General features: G+C 44.6%; 1 protein-coding gene across 1 annotated transcript; it reads right to left on the bottom strand.

Moving 5' to 3' along the window:
* LOC129854430 (collagen and calcium-binding EGF domain-containing protein 1-like) lies at positions 1–23,684 on the bottom strand. The gene is made up of 11 exons (XM_055921476.1): positions 23,343–23,684; positions 22,108–22,188; positions 7,470–7,522; positions 6,982–7,113; positions 6,643–6,780; positions 6,258–6,391; positions 5,929–6,049; positions 5,635–5,774; positions 5,425–5,460; positions 5,179–5,214; positions 1–4,970 (listed from the first exon to the last, which is right to left on the bottom strand). The coding sequence occupies exons 1-11, from the start codon at positions 23,462–23,464 to the stop codon at positions 4,782–4,784; spliced, it is 1,182 nt and encodes a 393-aa protein (XP_055777451.1). The 5' UTR covers positions 23,465–23,684; the 3' UTR covers positions 1–4,781.
* Between the last annotated feature and the right edge of the window lie 2,555 nt (positions 23,685–26,239).

Genomic DNA, 26,239 nt, shown 5'->3' with positions numbered 1-26,239 from the left:
CATTGTGCACAGTAGAGAGAACTTCTAAAGCCTAGACATAATGTTCATTAAACATCTCCTGTATATGGCAGCGGTAGGGTAGATAAGGGTTAGTACGGTATGCACTGCACATCTGAAGTGCACTTTGTTGACCCATTATAAACTCAGTTGAACTCCTCACTGCTGTCATCTACAGGCCAAAAGGGGGAAATACATTACAATTGCATGACAAGCAGTGAAGGAAATGAGATAATCTCTCACTCCCTCTCTCTTTTCTCTCTGACATAGTTCTTAAATGGTTTCATGTTGTTTTTCCTGATCTTTGTTGCCTAGCGACGTCTTTACTGTGAGCCGTGGCTGCACGGCAGGGGGGCGGAACTGGTAGATGAGAGGCTTGGAGGCTTGTCACGCACGCACGCATGCTCACGCGTGCACACACATAGCCTTCCACCTGTGCTATCACCACCAGAGAGCTGACAAGTTTACAACGTGTCTGAATCAAAGAGACCAGAAAGGAGTCGGTGTTCTTTACCACAGAAACATGATGTGCAGGGGATTTTCCCAGGCTGAACAGAACATACTTTTAACTCATCCATGTGGACTCTCATCACAGGCTAAGTTAGGGAATGAGTTGAGACTTGATGACACAGGGGGTCTGTAATTACCCATCCAGGGGTCTTTGCCAAAGCATTTGAACCCTGACCTCTGATACCTACACCACTCATAATTACACTGAACCTCACTATGGTTCACCATCTTTACCTGCCAAGCCTGAGACACATCATGTGTTACATATTATGTACAGATGATTTACTCTGTGTCTTATAGTGGTGTTAGTAACACACAGCTCGTTAGGTGATGCTGAACCCCATCTGTGACTTAGCTCCCTCTGCTGGAGATGACTCAGTACATCTGGAGAGAGAGAATACCTGCAGAGACAAGTGCTAATAGACTAACTGAAAGGCTGGAAAGCAGACAGACAAACAAATAGTCTGGAGTTGTTCCCATGAGTGATTATAACTGTCTGTAGTGTGTAGACCCTGAGGAATAGAAACCTGCATCCTCAACCAGGGCCAAGCAGCTGGTCTTTTCCCTTTAATTCATAAATTTTTTAATTAATGTTTTGCTACTTTTGATTGTCTACAGTCCACACTCTTGGTATTTGTAATTTAATGGTGCATATCATTTGTGATTAGCAATGTTTCCAAGCCCTGCAGTGCTCTAAAATCTTGACTTCATTAGGGAAAATGCTGGTGTGTACAATATACAGTTGAAGTCGGAAGTTTACATACACCTCAGCCAAATATATTTCAACTCAGTTTCTCACAATTCTTGACATTTAATCCTAGTAAAAATTCCCTGTCTTAGGTCAGTTAGGATCACCACTTTATTTTAAGAATGTGAAATGTCAGAATAATAGTAGAGAGAATGATTTATTTCAGCTTTTATTTCTTTCATCACATTCCCAGTGGGTCAGAATTTTACATACACTCAATTAGTATTTGGTAGCATTGCCTTTTAAATTGTTTAACTTGTGTCAAACGTTTCGGGTAGCCTTCCACAAGCTCCCACAATAAGTTGGGTGAATCTTGGCATATTCCTCCTGATAGAGCTGGTGTAACTGAGTCAGGTTTGTAGGCCTTCTTGCTCGCCTCCTTGCTCACACACGTTTTCAGTTCTGCCCACACATTTTCTATACGATTGAGATCAGGGCTTTGTGATGGCCACTCCAATACCTTGACTTTGTTGTCCTTAAGCCATTTTGCCACAACTTTGGAAGAATACTTGGGGTCATTGTCCATTTGGAAGACCCATTTGCGACCAAGCTTTAACTTCCTGACTGATGTCTTGAGATGTTGCTTCAATATATACACATAATTTTCCTTCCTTATGAAGCCATCTATTTTGTGAAGTGCACCAGTCCCTCCTGCAGCAAAGCACCCCCACAACATGATGCTCCCACCCTGGTCCTTCACGGTTGGGATGGTGTTCTTCGGCTTCCAAGCATCCCCCTTTTTCCTCCAAACATAACGATGGTCATTATGGCCAAACAGTTGTATTTTTGTTTCATCAGACCAGAGGACATTTCTCCAAAAGGTACTATCTTTGTCCCCATGTGCAGTTGCAAACCGTAGTCTGGTATTTTTATGGCAGTTTTGGAGCCGTGGATTCTTCCTTGCTGAGCAGCCTTTCAGGTTATGTCAATATAGGACTCGTTTTACTGTGGAAATAGATACTTTTGTACCTGTTTCCTCCAGCATCTTCACAACGTCCTTTGCTGTTGTTCTGGGATTGATTTGCATTTTTCGCACCAAAGTGTTCTCATCTCTAGGAGACAGAACACGTCTCCTTCCTGAGCGGTATGACTGCTGCGTGGTCCCATGGTGTTTATACTTGCGTACTATTGTTTGTACAGATGAACGTGGTACCTTCAGGCGTGTGTAAATTGCTCCCAAAGATAAACCAGACTTGTGGAGGTCTACAATTTTTTTGTGGAGGTCTTTGCTGATTTATTTTGATTTTCCCATGATGTCAAACAAAGAGGCACTGAGTTTGAAGATAGGCCTTGAAATACATCCACAGGTACACCTCCGATTGACTAAAAGAATGTCAATTAGCCTATCAGAAGCTTCTAAAGCCATTACATAATTTTCTGGAATTTTCCAAGCTGTTTAAAGGCACAGTCAACTTAGTGTATGTAAACTTCTGACACACTGGAATTGTGATACAGTGAATTATAAGTGAAATAATCTGTCTGTAAAAAATTGTAGGAAAAATTACTTGTGTCATGCACAAAGTAGATGTCCTAACCGACTTGCCAAAACTATCGTTTGAAAAACTAGTTTTAATGACTCCAACCTAAGTGTATGTATACTTCCAACTTCAACTGTACATACTTACACACAAGCAGAGGCACACATGATGCTTTAGAAGGTGATCTAAGGTGTAGATCAATAGCTAGCATTAAGAGAGTCCACTCCACACCATATATGTACCTATCTTGAGTAGGAAAGTTCAACACTAACGACAACAAAAAATAGTATGTTTACCAACACTCATATCCAAAGAACTTTCTGAAACTTTCAAATGGTTCCTTTTTTATTTACACTAAATAAACAAAAGTATGTATCCCCTTCAAATTAGTGGATTCTGCTATTTCAGCCATACCCGTTGCTGACAGGTGCAATCTCCATCGACAAACATTGGCAGTAGAACGGCCTTACTGAAAAGCTCAGTGACTTTCAAAGTGGCACCGTCATAGAGTGCCACCTTTCCAACAGGTCAGTTCGTCAAATTTCTACCCTGCTAGAACTTCCCTGGTCAACTGTAAGTGCTGTTATTGTGAAGTGGAAACGTCTAGGAGCAACAACGGCTCAGCCGCAAAGTGGTAGGCCACACAAGCTCACAGAATGGGGCCGCAGAGTGCTGAAGTGCCTAGCGCGTAAAAATAGTCTGTCTTCGGTTGCAACACTCACTACTAAGTTCCAAACGTCCAGTGGAAACACGTTCTCTGGAGTGATGAATCACGCTTCACCATCAGGCAGTCCGAAGGACAAATCTGGGTTTGGCGGATGCCAGGAGAACGCCACCTGCCCAAATGCATAGTGCCAACTGTAAAGTTTGATGGAGGAGGAATAATGGTCTGGGGCTGTTTGTCATGGTTCGGGCTAGGCCCCTTAGTTCCAGTGAAGGGAAATCTTAACACTACAGCATACAATGACATTCTAGACGATGCTGTGCTTCCAACTTTGTGGCAACAGTTTAGGAAAGGACCTTTCCTGTTTCAGCATGACAATGCCCCTGTGCACAAAGTGAGGTCCATACAGAAATGGTTTGTCGAGATCGGTGTGGAAGAACATGACCGTCCTGCACAGAGCCCTGACCTCAACCTCATTTAACATCTTTGGGATGAATTGGAACGCCGAATGCGAGCCAGGCCTAATCGCCCGACCGCACTAATGCTTTTGTGGCTGAATGGATACAAGTTCTCGCAGCAATGTTCCAACATGTAGTGGAAAGCCTTTCCAGAAAAATGGAGGCTGTTATAACAGCAAAGCGGGTCTAACCCCATATTAATGCCCATGATTTTGGAATGAGATGGTGGATGAGCAGGTATCCACATACTTTTGCTAATGTAGTATATGTACTGTATCTCTAAAGATGCTTCAGATATTCTGTAGTGTAGTGGCAGCAGTATAAAAGCTGTTGATTTGGGTTGTTGCATGGACAGGTGCAGTCTGGGGCCTGAGTCTGGTTCTAGGCCCTGCAGGGCAGGTAAGCAGTGTCAGGCAGCGACTGACCGGAGTCTCCTCTCCTCGGACTGTACAGATTTGACAGGAACAGGAAGAGATGCAGACGATAAAGCCCCTGCTGTGTTTGAAGCTGTTCAGCTCAGAGCACACAAAGACACAGTCAGACAGGGCTACAACCATCACCCCCCTGTGCCTCGCACGCAAAGGCATACCCCTTCTCCTCAGTCAGACCAGACCAGGCCAGGCTAGAAGGAAACATCAAGGCGGCAAGGCAAAGCTTGCAGTGGTTTGGTTTGGAGGGTCAGTGGTTCCATTTTTGCCATTCTCTCTCTCCGTTTGTTTATAGTCTATGTCTCTGACAGGAGAGAGCTGATCAGAGGTCTCCTCACCTCATACAGTCCTATTTGGGTTTTAGAGACAAGGTTTCACTGGAGGGAAGGAGTCAGTTAAGTCAGTTCAATGTCTCTGCTTTACAAGAGCCAGTTGATTAATTAGTTCCCTTTGGCTTATCGTTTTGAGTGACAGTTGCCGTGGGCAGGGTTATGGAGGTCAGGTATTGAGCATGAGCTCTCCTTGTCCGGAGCCCCACTCTCCGAACCCTGTCTCTCCGCTGGAGTGGGGCGGGTTGTCTAAGGAGAGGCCCCGCCTCTTCCCAAACACTTGCTCCTGCAGCTCGATGATGTCAATGCGAATGTCGGCCATCATGACCAGGAGGAAGTCAAAGGAGCCGGGAGGTCCCTGGCGAAAGATAAGGAGGCTTTAATATCTCTGTCCACACATCAGTCAATTAGATTTCAACCTGTAAGGCATGTTGCATGCTTTAGGGTGGATTTATTGTATGCTTGGAATCTGATACTACATAGAATAGATCAATAAGATGACAATGATGATAATGCATTTAAAAATACTTCAAAGCCTAGCTGGCAAATATAGAAAGCAGACTCACTGGTAGACCTCTGGGACCAGGAGTTCCCCTGTCACCCTAAAGAGAAAAAAACATCCAGAAACGTCCAGTTACATACTTCCAACGTTCACACAGGCTTCTATAAGAGTCGGAGTAGGGTGAAAAGTGTTGCTGTTAGTGTTCCAGTTAACAGCTTTGAAAAGTTTACAGGATAGTTTAAACACATACAGTACACACACACGCATGTACTAAACACCCACAGACACATGGATAGACTGTTATACTGACCTTGAGTCCATCTCTGCCTGGTGCACCAGGAGGTCCCTGTTGGAAAAAGGAGAGGCAGAAATATGGTTTTAAATGTTTTTAGTGGGAGCTACAGCTCCTCTCATGCAACATTTATTGTAATGATGTATCTCTGCAGCTATGGATGTGTTGAGGTCTGCTTGGACTAATAGGCCCAACAGCATGTTATCGGGGAAGCAATAATAAGATTACCACAGCTCCTCTGCGACCCCTCTTGATGTGATCCAGGTCAGGCTCGGGGCCCATAGGGCCGATGTCTCCCCGTGGCCCCTGGGGGCCGGTCAGGCCTCTCTCTCCAGGCTCTCCTTTCTCCCCCGGCACTCCTGATTGGCCTGGGATCCAAGAATAAAGGGATGTAAGAGGAACCAAGGAGATAACCTGAATGTCAGCCAACAAACAGCTGACATAGGCAGTAAACAGAGCGATACAGAGAGAGAGAGAAAGATTGAGTTAGAAAGATTCAGAGAAAGAGCAGACAACTCTTACCTGGGATCCCACGGGATCCTGGAGAGCCAGGAGGACAAGGGAGGGCGGGGGTGTCAGGACCTTTCCCCAACCTCCCAGCAGACGGCTTATCACTGCCGTTAGCCAGGCCAGGAGACAACACCTATACACACACAGGTACACACACAGGTAGTATAGTACAACAACCTGTCTCACTGTAGTCTGAATTTGGTCAGACTTCCATTGTGAGACATCAAGTCTGGCGAGGCTAGTTTACAGTTAGTGTATCTCTGATTAGTGTATCTCTGTGTTTGTATGGAACACCAGTGTAAGTAAGATGTGCAGTAGTTAGTGTTGTGATGTAGATGTACCTGGTTAGGTGACTGAGTGCTGCCCAGCCTCAGTTTGAGCTGCAGCAGGCTGTTCCTCATGTTGACAAAGTCCTGACAGGTGAGGGAGCAGGAGCCAGCACTCATCAGGGTGTCAGACTTCCCTGACGAGCTCACTGACAGAAAGACAAAGAGACTCTCAGAGAGACAGGCTTGTCACAGAGTAAGTAACACTACAGAATAAGTAACACAAAAACAAAGTCTATTAGTCTATGTTCACCCTCTCAAACACATGTACAGTACTGTACCCTCAGGCTGAAGACACACAGGAAGGTACTAGTGAGCTAAGCCCAGAGGTAGTGTAGCTGCGGTAGCCAGCCTCATGTAGACAGTAGGAGTAAAGTATAGTAGTATACTCAACACCCACGGTTGTGACTGGGTATACAGGAGTGCTTGTCCGGTGCCAGGATGTAACCCCTGCGACAGCGACACAGGAAGCTGCCCACGGTGTTCTCGCAGTCGTGATCACAGACACTGCCGTCGGACTCCACACACTCATCGATGTCTGTGGTGTGGGAGACACAACACCAGCTGTTACTTTACACCTGATTAAGGCTGCATTTAGGCTGCTCTAATCAGAGAGAGGGAGAAAGAGCGGTTGCTCTGATGCAGGATGTTAAATTAAGATTTATACAAAAGAAGACTGATTGGCTGATAAACAGGCTGATAAAAAGCTGATTGGCAGATAAACAGGTAGTGGACTTACCTAAACAGTAGATCTGGTGGTTGCGATGCCTCTCTCGATCAAAGCGGTATCCGGGGTAACAGGTGCAGACAACCCGTCCAAAGTTGTCGGTGCACTGCTGTTCACAGGGGGAGCCAGAACACACATCCACATCTGGAGCAGAGAGAGGGGAGGGATTGGTTCCTCAATAGGGACATGCACAGATAGGATCTTACATGCAAAGCTAACAGCTCAATAATAATAATAATTATTGGATGTCCAATAATATTCCTCAAGGGTATTCCTGTGTAATGTTGCCCTCTATTGGTCATGGTGTATCATTGTACAGGATTGCCAATTTATGGAATGACATGCTATTTCACTTTTGAAACAATTTGCAGTTCAGTAATGGGTTAATTTGGCGTTGTAATGTGCATTCTGTCTGTGTACAGGTGCCCAGGTGTAATTACAAGCACTGAGTAAAGTATCTGACTTGGGGTGAGTAGAACTGCTGTATTTTTTAAACCTACTTTCAGGTATGCACTGGCCCATCACGAACCTGAAGCCCTCACAGCATTTCCTCCTGTGGATAAACACACAGACAGACAGTAGCATGAGCCAATAATTCATTTCCCAGCTGCTGTATCCTTCCCTTCACATACTGAACGGATCTACACAGCCACTAAATGTGAAACACCAGAGATACTGTATACAATGACGAGATGGTCTTGTCTCCACCCTAAGAATGGGAGTCGTAGTCCCAAAGGCGGGAAGGCAGGCAGTCTGCTTTTCTCTCTGCTTATCAGTCTGCTAATCGTGGACAGATTTTGACAGGAGTAAACCCTCTCTGGTAACACCCAGCCTGTCAATTGTCTTTAGGACCAAAGCTCCTCATTAGCACCAGATCCCTTACCTCCATCCCCACTTCCTAGCAGCACTAGCCTAGATGGTCAAGAGACAGCTGAACAAAGAGCATCATCCTCACACACAGCAAACCAAAACACCACATGTTACAGGCATTAGGGATGGAACTGCGGAATATTAAACAATGGAAAGGGATATTGGAACACTCATAGAATCACAGAACCCAAATAACACAGACCCTAGACGAGGAGGGGGGAACACACAACTCCTGCCCCGAAAACTGCACGCTCTTGATGGAGGGAATTTAGCATGGTACCTCACGGAAGGTCCCTCAAGACGACAACTTGCTTTTATTCTTCTTCAACCTCCATGCAACATAACCCTAAATCACTCCTCTAAGACCCTCCCCCACTCCCTCTTCAGAATGATAAATAACTTACAAAACTATGAGCCTGGCCAGGGCCTGATTAAAGCCACATGACGGACTGGAGTTTTAATCTGTGGCTCATAGCTGTGTTGTGTTGTGATGGAGAGAGCTGGGGATGGGATGGGACAGTACTGGGGAGCTGCTAGGGGGCTCTGGCCAGGGGCCTGAAGGACATCTCTTTCCGGGCCTGCCACCTCCTGTCCCTCCAGTCAGTGTGCCAGCAGAGGAGAGGGCCAGGCTGGGCTAATGGACAGCAGATGTGGGCCCTGTCTGTCTGTCTGGGCTGAAGTTGTACAGCCAGCAAGGGGAGGCTATGGCTGGCAGCCTCTGGTCTCTCTGAGTGTCCACTCACAACATCAACACACAACCTCTGCTCTCAGTGTCCACTGCTCTACTCCAAACATCAACTACCTGTCAGTCACACAGAGACATGACCCCACACTGCCCCTGATCTGATCTGGGACCTGCAAAAAAAGAAAGAAAGCCTTTTGTGAGCTAACTTGACTCCCCTCCCCCCTTTTCTAGCTCTGACTTTGCTGATAGCTACTTTATTGAGGAGAAATGTACTTACTATGAATGAGATGCGTGGTTGTCCCACCTAGCTATCTTAAGATGAATGTACTAACTGTAAGTTGCTCTGGATAAGAGCGTCTACTAAATGACTAAAATGTCAAATGAAATGCTAGAGGTGTCTCTGATTGATAATACATGCTCTTCAGTGGTCTGTATAAACTGCTCAAGTTATTAGTTACACAGTGTGATGACCTGTCTGGTGATGTTTGGGAATGTAAGGGTCTCTGTTGATTAACACTATTCTCGGATCTAAAAGGGAAAAGACCAAATCACTAAAGCTACATCACTGTCCTCCACAGTGAGATGACCGCTTCTCATGCTCCCCCCCGTGCATGTGTGCGTGCGTGTGTGTCTGAGGCCCAGAGCAGTCAGTAATTGGGTGCATCTTGTTCATGTCAGGAAACAAGGGCAGGGGTTATTAGTGAGAGTGATGTGTGACACTGACAGGACTGTTAAACACAGCCTTGAGGAAGAGAGCTCCCAGGCCAGGCTCTTCCTTCAGTTCTCTGCACTCTTCACAATACAGACAAACATCAAGGTCAGGTGACTAACAAGGTTAGCAGAGTACACTCTTAGGAAAAAAAGGTGCTATCTAGAACCTTAAAGAGTTTTCTGCTGTCCCCGTAGGAGAACCCTTCGAACCCTTTTAGGTTTCATGTAGAACCCTTCCAACAGAGGGTTCTACCTGGAACCAAAAAGTGCTCTACCTGGAACCAAAAAGGGTTATCCTATGGGGACTGCCGAAGAACCCTTTTGGGACACTTTTTTCTAAGAGAGTATCTTTCTCTACACCCAGATTATCAACACTGATGGTCGGATTCTATGGTATTTTCTTGCCCATTCGATTCTTCTGTGTTTCTACATTCTGCATCAACATGCCCTTTGCAAGCATGTTGTCTGATTAAGTTTCTTCAGAAGATGAGTGGAGTCCCTGTGTCACCCTGATGGTATTCCTGCTGTTAGACACTGCTTCTCTTGATGCTCCACACTCTAACATAGTGCCTACAGACCCACAAGGTCTGTCTGACCATGCAAGTCACCCAGCTACGAGTCCGTCTTAGGAGTACCATTCCTGGACATCCCTGTCCCTGTGCTCCCCCTGGTCCTCCTTTGTGCTGGTGGTGACCCAGTGACTACCTGTAGAGAGAGGGACGTACCGAGAGCCCACACAGGCTCTACACTACACTGCTGCTGCCAAAAACAGCACAGAGACGCTGGAGGAATAGCAAGACAGGATCCAGAGTACAGGCCAGAGCAGGATCACTTTACACTCCAGATTATGTACTTTAGCAAGGTTCTCCCTCCAGGGAGGAGAGCTCAATGTTATTGTTTTCCATCCAGGCTGGCGTGATTTATTTGTGCGTTCACGGCAGGAATGCGCTACAAAGACTGGATATTCATTATAGACTCCCCCAAGAATGCACTACAAAGACTGGATATTCATTATAGACTCCCCCAAGAATGCACTACAAAGACAGAATATTCATTATAGACTCCCCCAAGAATGCACTACAAAGACGGGATATTCATTATAGACTCCCCCAAGAATGCACTACAAAGACTGGATATTCATTATAGACTCCCCCAAGAATGCACTACAAAGACGGGATATTCATTATAGACACCCCAACTGTCTGCAGCCTGGACAGACAGCACTGAGGTTACACAGAGACAGCAGAGCAGAGACCAATCTGGAAGGATGCTTTCCATAAACCAGACTGAAGTCACTATGTATTAACAGTTCCACTCACTCAGTACAGGATTGCTCCCTGGACCTCAGATAGTTTTCCTGTTATCGATATGGGGAAGATAGCGAAGAGGGACAATAGTATCATTAGGTGTCTTGTGACGCAACGTTATGTATCATATTTACTCTATCAACTCCCAAACTCATCAGAGAGAGAGGGAAGATGACTTAAGGGGGTTGTTATGGCGATGGAGGAGGAAACGTAGCGAGGAGGAAATGAGACAGGGAGATGTTGACAAGTCGAGGAGAGGAGGAGGATGGAGGGAGAGAGAGAAGGAGAGAAAGAAAGAGAGATGTAGCTTTTGTGTCATTTGTGCTTGATGGTCCTTCATGTGGTGCTCTGTGAGTCAGAAACACAGGATGTGGACCTCGGTGTTCACGGACTCCTCGACACTTCAGGACAGGAGAGACAGTGTCTGTGTGTGTTTCTGCTCTTACATATCTGTCATGTTGATGCCTTTGTGTGGGTGTGTGTGTGTGCTGTGTGCTTTGCAGTTTTTTAATAAATGTTATCCTGTTTATAAGTCTGCCTCTCTGTGTATGGATGATAGTCTGTCTCCGTCTTTGTGTTTAAATAAAAGCGTCAGTCCTGTGTGTATAATCGATTAGGGTGTTAGTTTTAAGAGGGTCTATTGTTTTCTCTGTGTTTCCTCATACAGCAGGGTGTTAGGCTGTTATATAAAGGTGTGTGTGGGTATGTACGGGTGTTAGTGTATAAGTGTTTTGTTCTTGTGCCGTGTGAGTATACACGTGAAGGTGTTAGTGTGCTGAGATGTGAGCACGTCCTCTCTCTGTTTATTTATTCTGTCAGCACACGTCCAGCCTGCGGTCTCTCTGGGGACACATCAGAGTGGGGCAGGCTGTTAGTCAGACAGTGGACGCTTTCACTGAGAGCACAGGAGGTCTGCACCACTTCCACAAGCACAGCCACGTTACAGTTCCCAAACAGCACCAACACTCCTCCGTCACCTCTAACCCACCGCTTACCGCTTCTGTCTTCACAGGTCCTCACTCCATCACCAATGCCTGTTCTAAAACAGCCTATCCCTATTCCCACGGCTGACCTGGTAAAACATCAACCATAATGGCTGGAACCGTGCTAGGAAGGACAATGCGAAAATAATATATCAGAGCCAGCCCAGCACAGTATGGTTAGGGTCTGCACGGTAGTGTGAAAAGGGTATAACACCACTCATAAAGCCATAGCCAGTTAATGTTGGGCCAGAGAGTGACACAAATCCTCCCCTCTCTCGCCCCTTTTCCCTCTCTGTCACTCTCCCTCTCTTTTATGACGCCTCTCATTACAGGCCCTAAAGCTCCCAGGTCTATTCCCAGTGCCAGTACCTACCCTCGGTTCCCCCCAGGCAATATGAAGGGCCGCTGGCCTCTGTGGCCCTGGGGTCAAGCCAGGGCCGTGTGTCACCCCAGGAATGTGCCATCTCTGACCCTTCTGAGCCTCACAACCTCTCAACAAAGACATGTGACCTGGCCTGGAGCCTTACCTGACGACAGAGAGAGAGGATGAACAGGAGGGAGGGAGGGAGGGAGGGAGGAGAGGGTGTGGAGGATGAGAGAGAGGGAAAGGGAGGGAAAGGAAGAAACAGGGGTAAAGGGAGATAGAGGGAGAGTGACAGCAAGAGAAAGAATGGACCCTATGAGGACAATAAAGGGCCTAAGAGAGAGATGAGGTCCAGATTACAGGTAATGTAGTGAGAGCAGCCAGTAACTGAGAAGGGAGTCTAAAGCCAAACTAATGATCAAATCAAACTTTATTTGTCACATGTGCCGAATACAACAAGATATAACAGACTTTACTGTGAAATGCTTACTTACAAGCCCTTAACCAACAGTGCAGTTCAAGAAGAAGAAAATATTTACCAAGTACTTTTTAATAAAAGTAACACAATGATGGATCTGTCTTAATGACGTGTCTGTGAGTGCTCTACTGCCAGGGAAGGAAACCAGGCTACAGACTGGTATATTTTAAGGATTCTACACTGAGATCACACAAAAGTCCTTAACCAGGGCTTAAGTTAATGGACTGATAAGACATGAAAGTCTTCCAGAACCTTCCAGGAGTCAGAGGGACTGTAACTCCTCATCTTTACCACTGCAAACTTCCATTATTTCATCTCTCCTTTTTCATTCCTGCATCCCCCCCTTTTCCAATTCTGTGATATAAAAACATTTACTGTCTATACAGTACACAGCTGCTTCTCTGTGCTGTACTTCAAACATCATGCTGACGATGCCATTACAGACTTTAATCACCTAGTGGAACAGTAATGAATAACAGCCATTGTGTTTGTACAGAGCGCTGTTCAGGTGAATGTTAATTAGAAAAATATGTACAATGATTACTTGATATTTACTGTGGTCCAACAATAATACCGATCTACACAAATGATTAGACCTTACCATTAAAGACAGGAAGTGAACCTCAGGCCTTGTAAAAAAGCGTTTTGTGAGAAACAGAGAAATGGATAATATTTCCCCAGTAATGAAACAGTATTACGGCAGTACTCAGAACAGTATTGCATTGCTAAGAGAGACACTTATGTCAACTTCAAGTGTGAGACAAATTAAACAGTTTCATTTTCCCACAGCTTGATTGCCATTCAAAACACACTGAGGAAGATATGCCAAATATAAAAAGTATACTAGTTAGAATAGGACACCCCATGGAATTCTTAGATGTAATGTAAACAATGTGTGATAGATCCCAGTTTCACTATGTGTTTAGGGTGAATGAGCTGTCCTGATGTACTCTTGTCAAGAGAAGACATGTCTCTGTGAACCTTTTATAACCTAAGCTTGTACCATTGGGTGGAAGTGGTGAGATATTTCTCTCATCATTCCGTGGCTAACGTGCTGGTTGCTGTGGTGTAGTGAGTCTGATGAGGCCTTGGCTGAAGATAGTAACCCTGTCAGAACCTTAGTGGAGCACAGTGTGGGGTTCAGACCTGACTGGATATATACAGTGGGGAGAACAAGTATTGGATACACTGTCGATTTTGCAGGTTTTTCTACTTACAAAGCATGTAGAGGTCTGTAATTTGTATCATAGGTACACTTCAACTGTGAGAGACGGAATCTAAAACAAAAATCCAGAAAATCACATTGTATGATTTTTAAGTAATTCATTAGCATTTTATTGCATGACATAAGTATTTGATCACCTACCAACCAGTAAGAATTCCGGCTCTCACAGACCTGTTAGATTTTCTTTAAGAAGCCCTCATGTTCTCCACTCATTACCTGTATTAACTGCACCTGTTTGAACTCGTTACCTGTATAAAAGACACCTGTCCACACACTCAATCAAACAGACTCCAATCTCTCCACAATGGCCAAGACCAGAGAGCTGTGTAAGGACATCAGGGATAAAATTGTAGACCTGCACAAGGCTGGGATGGGCTACAGGACAATAGGCAAGCAGCTTGGTGAGAAGGCAACAACTGTTGGCGCAATTATTAGAAAATGGAAGAAGTTCAAGATGACGGTCAATCACTCTCGGTCTGGGGCTCCATGCAAGATCTCACCTCGTGGGGCATCAATGATCATGAGGAAGGTGAGGGATCAGCCCAGAACTACACGGCAGGACCTGGTCAATGACCTGAAGAGAGCTGGGACCACAGTCTCAAAGAAAACCATTAGTAACACACTACGCCGTCATGGATTAAAATCCTGCAGCGCACGCAAGGTCCCCCTGCTCAAGCCAGCGCATGTCCAGGCCCATCTGAAATTTGCCAATGACCATCTGGATGATCCAGAGGAGGAATGGGAGAAGGTCATGTGGTCTGATGAGACAAAAATAGAGCTTTTTGGTCTAAACTCCACTCGCTGTGTTTGGAGGAAGAAGAAGGATGAGTACAACCCCAAGAACACCATCCCAACCATGAAGCATGGAGGTGGAAACATCATTCTTTGGGGATGCTTTTCTGCAAAGGGGACAGAACGACTGCACCGTATTGAGGGGAGGATGGATGGGGCCATGTATCGCGAGATCTTGGCCAACAACCTCCTTCCCTCAGTAAGAGCATTGAAGATGGGTCGTGGCTGGGTCTTCCAGCATGACAACGACCCGAAACACACAGCCAGGGCAACTAAGGAGTGGCTCCGTAAGAAGCATCTCAAGGTCCTGGGGTGGCCTAGCCAGTCTCCAGACCTGAACCCAATAGAAAATCTTTGGAGGGAGCTGAAAGTCCGTATTGCCCAGCGACAGCCCCAAAACCTGAAGGATCTGGAGAAGGTCTGTATGGAGGAGTGGGCCAAAATCCCTGCTGCAGTGTGCAAACCTAGTCAAGAACTACAGGAAACGTATGATCTCCGTAATTGCAAACAAAGGTTTCTGTACCAAATATTAAGTTCTGCTTTTCTGATGTATCAAATACTTATGTCAGGCAATAAAATGCAAATTAATTACTTAAAAATCATACAATGGGATTTTCTGGATTTTTGTTTTAGATTCCGTTTCTCACAGTTGAAGTGTACCTATGATAAAAAATTACAGACCTCTACATGCTTTGTAAGTAGGAAAACCTGCAAAATCGGCAGTGTTTCAAATACTTGTTCTCCCCACTGTATATATATACACATACACACACACACACAAGCATCTGGTCCTCGTTACTGCTTTGGAGCCTGTTGCTCCGGACCTAAATCACTTCGTCTCTGCCTATTCTTCACTATGTTTTTCCGGACATGACTCGTTTTAGCACCTAAACTCTCAGTTGATTGTTGATCACCTTAGTGTCAGTGATTGACTGTGATTGACTGAAAGACAGGGCTTACCAGGGTAGGTATGATGCATGTGTTATAGAGTCACATGTTTTATGGCTTGTAAGGGGAGACCTCTCAGTGCCCTGGACAGCGAATCCCAGGGGGGCTTAGTAGAGTTCAGCGCTGCACCCCAGCCACACACATACGCACACACACACAAACATTTGTGGACGTTGCAGGCCTGCTTCCTCTAACCTGCTTTAATGATAAAACCAGAGCACAAAAGAGAGACAGGACTGTGAGAGCTTGGTTCAGTATGTTCTGATTCTCTCCACCCCCCTCTCTCCTTTCACCCCCCTCTCTCCTTTCTCCCCCCTCGCTCCTGTGCTGCCTCCCTCTTTATTCTTCCATGGTGAGCTCAGGGGCCGTGGGATAGTATGGTTTCCAGTCCTGACAGCAGGCAGCCACGTGTACTACAACTATGTTGTTAGAGAGAGCGAGAGAGAGAGAGAGAGAGAGAGAGAGAGAGTGGTACGGTTCCACCACTTCAACTGGACTACGGGGCACCAATTGCAGCAGAATACAGAGGTTCATAAAAGCCAGAGCTCTGACCTATAGAGCTTCCCGCCCTCCTGTGATTTCCCCTTCCTGGTTCTTTTTATACACCTTGATGTGGTTTTCCAGGCAAGCCTTGGAAAACCTTTTCCCCTCCCTCACTCTCCTCCTTCTCTCCTCCTTTTCCCCTTGCCATGCGTGTCACAGACTTGTTTACAGCCGGCCCCACCATGGCCTGTCGACATATAGGGACTGTAGGGGGGAGCAGAGCGGTGAGGGATTGAGTATGGAGAACACAGAGGGAACACTACAGAGGTGAGAACCAAGGCTAATGCAGTAACACTCAGGAGGTAGTAGCTACGTAGTACATACGCTCTGGGCCTGCATGCACTCCAGGCATCTCCTGCACTATCAGCTGTCAGAGCCTAGGACACATGCATACACGCAAACTCAACTGACACACACATTATCACTCACTACGTACTCTTTAACACCAGGGAGGACACACACATTATCACTCACTATGTACTCTTTAACACCAGGGAGGACACACACATTATCACTCACTATGTACTCTTAAACACCAGGGAGGACACACACATTGCACTCAGAGAAAGAGGAAAGGAGAGGAGACGAGGGGAATGCAGCCAGTGTGAGTAGCCTGAGTGTTGTTCACCCTGGCCTGGAGGTCCCAGCCAGACTCTCCATCTCTCTGCTCAGTTATCTCAGGGTTTAATGGCTGAAACTCTACACATCTCTCCGAGGGACAATGACACCCGAAACCCTCTCCCTGGCGTCATTATCAGCCCCCATCCCTGAGGAGGGAGTCATGTGTGAGGAGGCCTGAGCCTGGACTCTCTCTCCCTGTCAAATCTTCAGCCTTCCAAACGAAGGCAAAGTCACAGTTAAAAGAGAAAAGCTGTGTCGTGTGGACGGGCAGATTGTGACCAGGCATGGAGCGGAGTCTGTCTTACTAATGAACACAGACCGCTTGAAAGCCAAGAGGTTGACACACAGGGGAAAGGGGATGCTCAGACTTGCCATTTCAAATCAAATCAAATGTATTTGTCACATACACATGGTTATCAGATGTTAATGCAAGTGTAGCGAAATGCTTGTGCTTTTAGTTCCGACAATGCAGTAACATCCAACGAGTAATCTAACCTAACAATTTCACAACAACTACCTTATACACACAAGTGTAAAGGAATGAATAAGAATATGTACATACATTTTTTTATGAATGAGTGATGGTATAGAATAGCATAGGCAAGATGCAGTAGATGGTATAGAGTACAGTATATATATATATATATGAGATGAGTAATGTAGGGTATGTAAACATATGAAAGTGGCATTGTTTAAAGTGGCTAGTGATACATTTATTACATCAAGATGGCAAGATGCAGTAGATGGTATAGAGTACAGTATATACATATGAGATGAGTAATGTAGGGTATGTAAACATTAAATGAAGTGGCATTGTTTAAAGTGGCTAGTGATACATTTATTACATCAATTTTTCCATTATTAAAGTGGCTGGAGTTGAGTCAGTATGTTGGCAGCAGCCACTCAATGTTAGTGATGGCTGTTTAACAGTCTGATGGCCTTGAGACAGAAGCTGTTTTTCAGTCTCTCGGTCCCTGCTTTGATGCACCTGTACTGACCTCGCCTTCTGAATGATACAGGCAGTGGCTCGGGTGGTTGTTGTCCTTGATGATCTTTTTGGCCTTCCTGTGACATCGGGTGGTGTAGGTGTCCTGGAGGGTAGGTAGTTTGCCCCCGGTGCTGCATTGTGCAGAACTCACTACGCTCTGGAGAGCCTTACGGTTATGGGCGGAGCAGTTGCTGTACCAGGCGGTGATACAGCCCGACAGGATGCTCTCGATTGTGCATCTGTAAAAGTTTGTGAGTGTTTTTGGTGATAAGCCGATTTTCTTCAGCCTCCTGAGGTTGAAGAGGCGCTGCTGCGCCTTCTTCACAACGCTGTCTGTGTGGGTGGACCAATTCAGTTTGTCCGTGATGTATACGCCGACGAACTTAAAACTTTCTACCCTCTCCACTACTGTCCCGTCGATGTGGATAGGGGTGTGCTCCCTCTGTTGTTTCCTATAGTCCACGATCATCTCCTTTGTTTTGTTGACGTTGAGTGTGAGGTTATTTTCCTGACACCACACTCCGAGGGCCCTCACCTCCTTCCTGTAGGCCGTCTCGTCGTTGTTGGTAATCAAGCCTACCACTGTAGTGTCGTCTGCAAACTTGATGATTGAGTTGGAGGCGTGCATGGCCACGCAGTCATGGGTGAACAGGGAGTACAGGAGAGGGCTGAGAACGCACCCTTGTGGGGCCCCAGTGTTGAGGATCAGCGGGGTGGAGATGTTGTTACCTACCCTCACCATCTGGGGGTGGCCTGTCAGGAAGTCCAGGACCCAGTTGCACAGGGCGGGGTCGAGACCTAGGGTCTCGAGCTTGATGACGAGTTTGGAGGGTACTATGGTGTTAAATGCTGAGCTGTAGTCGATGAACAGCATTCTCACATAGGTATTCCTCTTGTCCAGATGGGTTAGGGCAGTGTGCAGTGTGATTGCGTCATCTGTGGACCTATTGGGGCGGTAAGCAAATTGGAGTGGGTCTAGGGTGTCAGGTAGTGTGGAGGTGATATGGTCCTTGACTAGTCTCTCAAAGCACTTCATGATGACGGAAGTGAGTGCTACGGGGCGGTAGTCATTTAGCTCAGTTACCTTAGCTTTCTTGGGAACAGGAACAATGGTGGCCCTCTTGAAGCATGTGGGAACAGCAGACTGGGATAAGGATTGATTGAATATGTCCGTAAACACACCAGCCAGCTGGTCTGCGCATGCTCTGAGGACGCGGCTGGGCCTGCAGCCTTGCGAGAGTTGACACGTTTAAATGTTTTACTTACGTTGGCTGCAGTGAAGGAGAGCCCACAGGTTTTGGTAGCGGGCCGTGTCAGTGGCACTGTATTGTCCTCAAAGCGAGCAAAGAAATTGTTTAGTCTGTCTGGGAGCAAGACATCCTGGTCTGCGACAGGGCTGGTTTTCCTTTTATAGTCCGTGATTGACTGTAGACCCTGCCACATACCTCTCGTGTCTGAGCCGTTGAATTGCGACTCTACTTTATCTCTCTACTGACGCTTAGCTTGTTTGATTGCCTTGCGGAGGGAATAGCTACACTGTTTGTATTCGGTCATGTTTCCGGTCACCTTGCCCTGATTAAAAGCAGTGGTTCGCGCTCAGTTTTGCGCGAATGCTGCCATCAATCCACGGTTTCTGGTTTGGGAATGTTTTAATAGACGCTGTGGGTACGACATCGCCGATGCACTTGCTAATAAACCCGCTCACCAAATCAGCGTATTCATCAATGCTGTTGTTCGACGCAGTGCGGAACATATCCCAGTCCACGTGATCGAAGCAATCTTGAAGCGTGGAATCCGATTGGTCGGACCAGCGTTTGACAGATCTGAGCGCGGGAGCTGCCTGTTTTAGTTTCTGTCTATAGGCTGGGAGCAACAAAATGGAGTAGTGGTCAGCTTTTCCGAAAGGAGGGCGGGGGAGGGCCTTATATGCGTCACGGAAGTTAGAATAACAATGATCTAGGGTTTTGCCAGCCCTGGTTGCGCAATCGATATGCTGATAGAATTTAGGGAGCCTTGTTTTCAGATTAGCCTTGTTAAAATCCCCAGCTACAATAAATGCAGCCTCAGGATATGTGGTTTCCAGTTTACATAGAGTCAAATTAAGTTCTTTCAGGGCCGTCGATGTGTCTGCTTGGGGGGGAATATACATGACTGTGATTATGATCGAAGAGAATTATCTTGGTAGATAATGCGGTTGGCATTTGATTGTGAGGAATTCTAAGTCAGGTGAACAGAAGGACTTGAGTTCCTGTATGTTGTTATGATCACCCCACGTCTCGTTAATCATAAGGCATACACCCCCGCCCTTCTTCTTACCAGAAAGATGTGTGTTGCTGTCGGCGCGATGCGTGAAGAAACCAGCTGGCTGTACCGACTCCGATAGCGTGTCTCGAGTGAGCCATGTTTCCGTGAAACAAAGAACGTTATAGTCTCTGATGTCTCTCTGGAATGCAACCCTTGCTCGGATTTCGTCTACCTTGTTGTCAAGAGACTGGACATTGGCGAGTAGTATGCTCGGGAGCGGTGCGCGATGTGCCCGTCTACGGAGCCTGACCAGAAGACCGCTCCGTCTGCCCCTTCTACGGCGTCGTTGTTTTGGGTCGCCGGCTGGGAACCGGTCCATTGTCCAGGGTGGTGGGCAAAACAGAGGATCCGCTTCGGGAAAGTCGTATTCCTGGTCGTAATGTTGGTAAGTTGACGTTGCTCTTATATCCAATAGTTCCTCCCGACTGTATGTAATAAAACCTAAGATTACCTGGGGTAACAATGTAAGAAATAACACATAAAAAAACAAAATACTGCATAGTTTACTAGGAACGCGAAGCGAGGTGGCCATCTCTGTCGGCGCCTGAAGTCACAACAGTTCACTTCAGAGTATCCCCACTCAGGCCCAGACATGACAAGATGGATGGGACATTTAGAAAAAACTGTCATGTTCATAAGTGATTCAAGACAGAAATTATCATATCATGTTCACCAGCAAGAACATTTCACTGATGCCAATGCAGCCCAAAGCCGTTTTGACAAATTCGGTAGATATGTCTGGAAGCAAACTAGAGAAACATTAACAGTAACCACATTATCATCCACAGTTTTTATGTGAGTAAAGTCATACCGTATAGAAAAAAATCTCAGGAAGTGGAAACATGAAGTTTTGGTACAATTTTATAAATGCCGACAGATCATTTGTTCATTCGACATGTTGGGATCTTTTTGTATCTGTAAAATGTATTATGCGAGAAATGGCGGTGGAAACGCCTTGTGCAAATAATGATATAATAACCATCATATTGAAGTAAACTTGGAGTCACATGATGATATGGTGTGTGGTCCATGTAGTTTATTAGGCTACAGAGGAAATAAGTTTTGATGAACTTCACAGGTTGATGAAAGTCCACTGTGATGAGCTTGATGCTCCTTTCCAATAAATATTGATGGTCTTATTCTGGTGACATTATGATCTTTGATTGACTGTCGTTTGACAACAAAAATTCCTCCTCTTATCAATAACAATCTCATTATGTAGACTAAGCTACCCAGTACCCGCACAGCCTAGCTGCACTGTATCTGCGAGCTGTTGGCTAGAGCGTATGTGCCAAGACCAGAGTATGCACATTTGCTATTTAACGCAACAGTTTGTGACAAAACAATGGGTAAAGTTGAAAATGTGATGGAAACACATTGAACTTTAGATTTTTATTTGGTATATGAAAACTTAACCTGACCACATGTTCTGACCAGTCAGTGTGTGTGTGTGTGTGTGTGTGTGTGTGTGTGTGTGTGTGTGTGTGTGTGTGTGTGTGTGTGTGTGTGTGTGTGTGTGTGTGTGTGTGTGTGTGTGTGTGTGTGTGTGTGTGTGTGTGTGTGTGTGTTGTTGTGTCTACATTCCGTATGGTAGATGGGACATTTTTTTGGAACGAACCACCCTATTTCGTCTCTTCACTATATCGGCATCGAACACGTCGCCCTCCCTAGGAGAGTGGGTGACCTTGACAATTTATTGTTAAAATGAGGGGCCATCTGGATCTTTGATTTAAAGGCCCTCGCTCCCTTCAGTCTCAACATAGAGTTTGATCTGAAGCCATTCCTGTGATTGTGTTTTTGTTATCCATTGTAAATAAAGTGTTTGTAGGCCTATATGATGTAGCCTAATTGTATCTATGATCGTATGTTATCCATTCATGCTTTTTTATATGTTCTATTGATATTTCAAAATTGACCAATGAAATCATGCCACACCCGGCCATGATTACAGACACCTGTGTGTGTTCTTTGAAACTGTATCAATTAGTGACCCGCAGTGTTCGTCATTAAACCCTGATGAAGACAGCTTGGCTGTTGAAACGTTGCTATTAAATTATTGCATCTGAGCTCCTAGAGCAGCGTTCCCCAAACATTGTCCTTGGAACCCCAAGGGGTGCACGTTTTGGTTTTTGCCATAGCACTCCACAGCTGATTCAAATGATCAAAGCTTGATGATTAGTTGATTATTTGAATCAGCTGTGTAGTGCTGAGGCTAAAACCAAAATGTGCACCCCTTGGGGTCCAGAGGACCACGTTTTGGAAAGCCTGTCCTGGAGTGTGCGGCTCTCATTTTCTATTTAAAGGATGGGACACTCTTACCTGAGACAGGTGCCATCCGTGCCCCTTGCTGTAATACAGGGGTACTCCACTGTCACTACCTTGTTTTCCGGACACTCCTCCCTTTACAAAGCCACAAGAAAGGAGACAAGAGAGATACGTGTATTGGTAACAATGTTGTTACTATAGTAATAGGAGTGGTATTAAAGAGAAAGTCACTCAATTAAATTGGCAGTTATTTCCTAATGGAAATTCCCTTTCAAAGCAGTTCCCAAGCATTATGGCTACTGTAGTAAATCATGCTACAATACATAATCACAATTATATGGCAGCAACTATTGTATGTGAAGCAGTAAGAACATTTCAAAATGAAAGTAATAAAGAAAACTGATTGTGCCATGCAGTGGCCAGCATATGATTGCAAGAGAAACGTTTGTTAAATAACCCTGCAAAGAGGTGCATTTATCATCAGGCTTTGGATGATTTAAAGCAGGTGTGTAGTGCTAATGCAAAAACAAAAATGTGCCCCCCCTCTGGGTCGCCAGGACCAGGATTAAGAAACACAATAACTCGTTTGAAAATACAGATGTCTGTCACAAAGACATTTTCTTGGAAAAGTAAAGTAAAATAATATCATGAAATCGTTTACAACTGGAATGCTGAACTAAGAGGTAATAGCACATAATTCAATTATAATTTCTGAGCAAAATTAGATGCTCCAAAGATCTTCTGGTCTATATTTTGCCCACTTCATTCAAACTATTGTATGTAGGCTATGAACTGCCTCTCCCTGGTCCAGACCTCTCTATGTGCACATGAATAACCTATGTCACGTTATGGGCAGAATTTACAGTTGGCATTGAGTGATTCCGATAACTACTCCTCTATATTTGCGTGATCTCATTCAATATTCCAATCACATCACAACGGATCATTGGGTAGGTAGGCATGATGAGTTGAGCAACGTGGTGGTCTTTCTTTGACTGATTGTCAACGTTTTTCACAATCAAAGTATTATTATTATTGTTTCTCACACATCACACATAAATATTAAATGCGGTTACTTTTCGGTCTAAATAGCACACTCATCACCATGTCCAACCGGATAGCAAGTTACCGGACAGTTTTATTAATTCCCTACCAATCCTTCATTTGAATGTGCATGCACTTTTCGTAAGCTTTGATCAGGTGTCCTAAATTTTATTTAATTTTCTGATAGGAAATAACAGACTGATATCTACAACGTTCCCTCCCAAATGCGCGGACTACGAACTTACCCTGAAGTGAGCACTGCAAATCTTGTTTTTATTAAAGAACTGGCACCACAATCCCAAATAAAAACAACGCAGATGGCACCAAATGGTAAGAGTGTTGCAGCGCAAAGCTGACCCGTGTCCATGGCGAGCTCCGTGACAGCCTTGTTTATATTTTCTTGATGCCTCGAAAACGAAGACTGTGCACTACTGCAAAACAGCTATATGTTTTAATTTATCAATGTCGCACATGTACTGATTTAAAGCTAACAGAAATCATAATTATACTCAGAGGTCAAACACGTGAGACCCTGCACATTAATTACTACACTCAAATCTTCCTCGCGGCACTTAGTCCTGTCCCAACTGTTGCGCACTGAATCAGACCCCCTCGAGCGAGTTTATAGACATGCGCCGTGATGAGCGCGATTCCTCTCACTAATCCCCAGCGGAATTACATTCCTGCATTCATGTTTTTTTTTAAACTGACTAACGAAAAGGAAACATTTAAGACACAGTTGAAAATACCTCTGTCGTCCTCTTGAGCGAACTCTCATCCATAATAATTTCTCTAATTCCACATGCGTCTTTCTCTCATCTCTCCTCCCTACACATTAGTGCATTAATTTAATTTGATTTAGGAAATACATATGTGGGGGAAGAGGTCAATTTTCTATGTAAAGAGCAGAACCAATTTAGAGGAAATCGTTTGACTGATTGTTTCTTATTCTTCTCTCACCCTCTCTTTCATCAAGGACAAGCTGTAGCATAACACATTTACTGATTCCTGAAATTAACTTTCCCATTTAAATTCACCCCATAAATTGTTGATATAGGCCCACTCTTTAATCAATGTCCAGAAGATTATTGTTTTGACTTTTTACTAATGTTCATCTGCATGTCATATGCACTATTGGCATACTGAAATTATTTGAAGTCCAATAGTCTTAGAAACATTATATCTTTTTTTAATCATAATCAAGAAAAATACAAGCCTGTATTTGTCAAATATTTCTGTAATTCTAAATCAAAGCTGAATTAACAAGATAACTCTTCAGTTGCTCAGTCCCTAAAGCTGCCACTGTTTCCTAATTAGATTTTATTGCTTTAAATTCAATCATCCTAAAACAGAGAAGCTGTTGCCACTGAAGGAACTTTGTAGGGGACATCTTTAATATGTTTACACAACACAAGCTACTTTATTATTTTCAGATTCAATGAGAAAAATATATAATCACACATTTAAATGACCATTGGACACATTTGATTGCTCGTTAAGTAATTCTTCAACTGTTGACATTCCCTTGAAAAATCATTTAGGAGATGCAATGCAATATTACCATATTTGTCTGTATGATGGAAATGTTGTGCTTCATCATTTTTTTGTGCTGCAGTACTAGGATTGTTCTGGAATCTGGACAGTTTGCAAGGAGAGTGACTTGCATAGTTGAGCTCTGTCTCTGAAGAGGGTAAGGGTTAACCACACTGACAGGGCAAAGCAGACCACCAGTCACCCCAGTGGTCAGGCTAAAGTGCCAATGGTCAGTCAGTGTAGTGGTGATGTTATGTAATGCTGTGTTCAGTTGTCTTCTGTCCAGCCTCTCTGTATCTTTTCCTCTAGTGGATTTGTTGGCCACCAGTCAATTGCAACAGATGGTTTTATTCACCACAAACGAATCTGTCCTTCAGACTCCCCTACCACTTGCCTAACGCACTGAATGAAACTGCTTCCCTAGTCTCTTTTTGTTACGTTCCCACTAGAATCAAATAAATGTATAAAATATATAAAGAAGCATTATTAAAGAACCGCAGAGAAAAGCGATGGTATAAACTGCAGTCTCTAGTTCATTATAATGACCACAGAGCCCATGCCTACTCATGTTCCCATGGAATGGAGCTCCTCTCTTGGTTTACTTTGGTTTTGGGTTTTATTTGGTGTTTGTCTATCTGCGTATATTGAAACCAGTATAAATGTGTTTTTCATTTCAGGCTGGGGCCACATACACAGCAGTGTTTTTAGCTTACTGTCATATCTTCTGCGTGAAACAGTCCAGTCCTGAAATGTACTGTATGCAGTAAGAGATAATACTTTGACAATATCCCAGCTAGACCCTCTGTTTCTTAAATAATGGTTCTCTGACTGTTGTAAGGAATGTATGTCTTCCCTAGTCCTCTAGTTCATGGTTCCACATCACCAGAAAAAGAACACTGACGAACCCTCTCTGGATCAAGTGGGGAAATACATCATATTATTGAGATGGACCTCTTTCCACAGTCACTTTAGACAGCTATTTCAGTAACCTATTTGACGTATACTTGTTTCTGCCATTTATACACTGCTGTAGCAACAGCTCCATCCAGAACTGTCATAGGATGAAATACAGCAGTTGAGATGTGTGAACCAAGCAGGGCCTGGGCTGGAGGCTGGTCCCCCCTTTGTCTTGTATTGGTTGCAGTAACACATAGCAGTCTGTTTATCTATTTGTATTGTGTCTGTGTCACCTTAGAAACCCTCGAAGATAGTTTTCTCATGACTCCATTACAGCAGTAAACGCCTGACAGATCAGACACAATATCACAGAGGTGATTTATCACATCTGGATGTTAAAAACAAATAAATAATGGAAATATGCTTTTCTCACATATTAAGAGTTCCTAATGTAAACTAATGGGGAATTATTTGTAGGCATTGGCAAAACATTTTTTTTTTACCTGGACAAACTTTGGACAAATGTTTTTCTTTTGTTTTCAGATAAATCTGTATTTTCTAAGACTGTCTGTCTGCACTGTACAGAAGCAATAAGAATGTCCCAACCTCTCAAACTGAGCTGACTGACAGCAGAAAGATTTTTACATGGTTCTTTATTGGGCCTCATTGTTACCTTTATGCATGACCTGAGGTTGAGGTACCATACGTACTT

Source organism: Salvelinus fontinalis, chromosome 4 (assembly GCF_029448725.1).
Source record: "Salvelinus fontinalis isolate EN_2023a chromosome 4, ASM2944872v1, whole genome shotgun sequence".
Classification (NCBI taxonomy): domain Eukaryota; kingdom Metazoa; phylum Chordata; class Actinopteri; order Salmoniformes; family Salmonidae; genus Salvelinus; species Salvelinus fontinalis.
This window is presented reverse-complemented; position numbering and strand designations above follow the sequence as displayed.

Bases quoted from the DNA above. Each gene is read 5' to 3' on its own strand.
- LOC129854430 (XM_055921476.1), bottom strand. From the start codon at position 23,464: ATGGACACGGGTCAGCTTTGCGCTGCAACACTCTTACCATTTGGTGCC. The intron at 6,781-6,981 runs GTAAGTCCACTA...CCCACACCACAG, and splicing joins CCACCAGATCTACTGTTTAG to ACATCGATGAGTGTGTGGAG. The intron at 6,050-6,257 runs GTACATCTACAT...GTGTGTGTATAG, and splicing joins GCACTCAGTCACCTAACCAG to GTGTTGTCTCCTGGCCTGGC.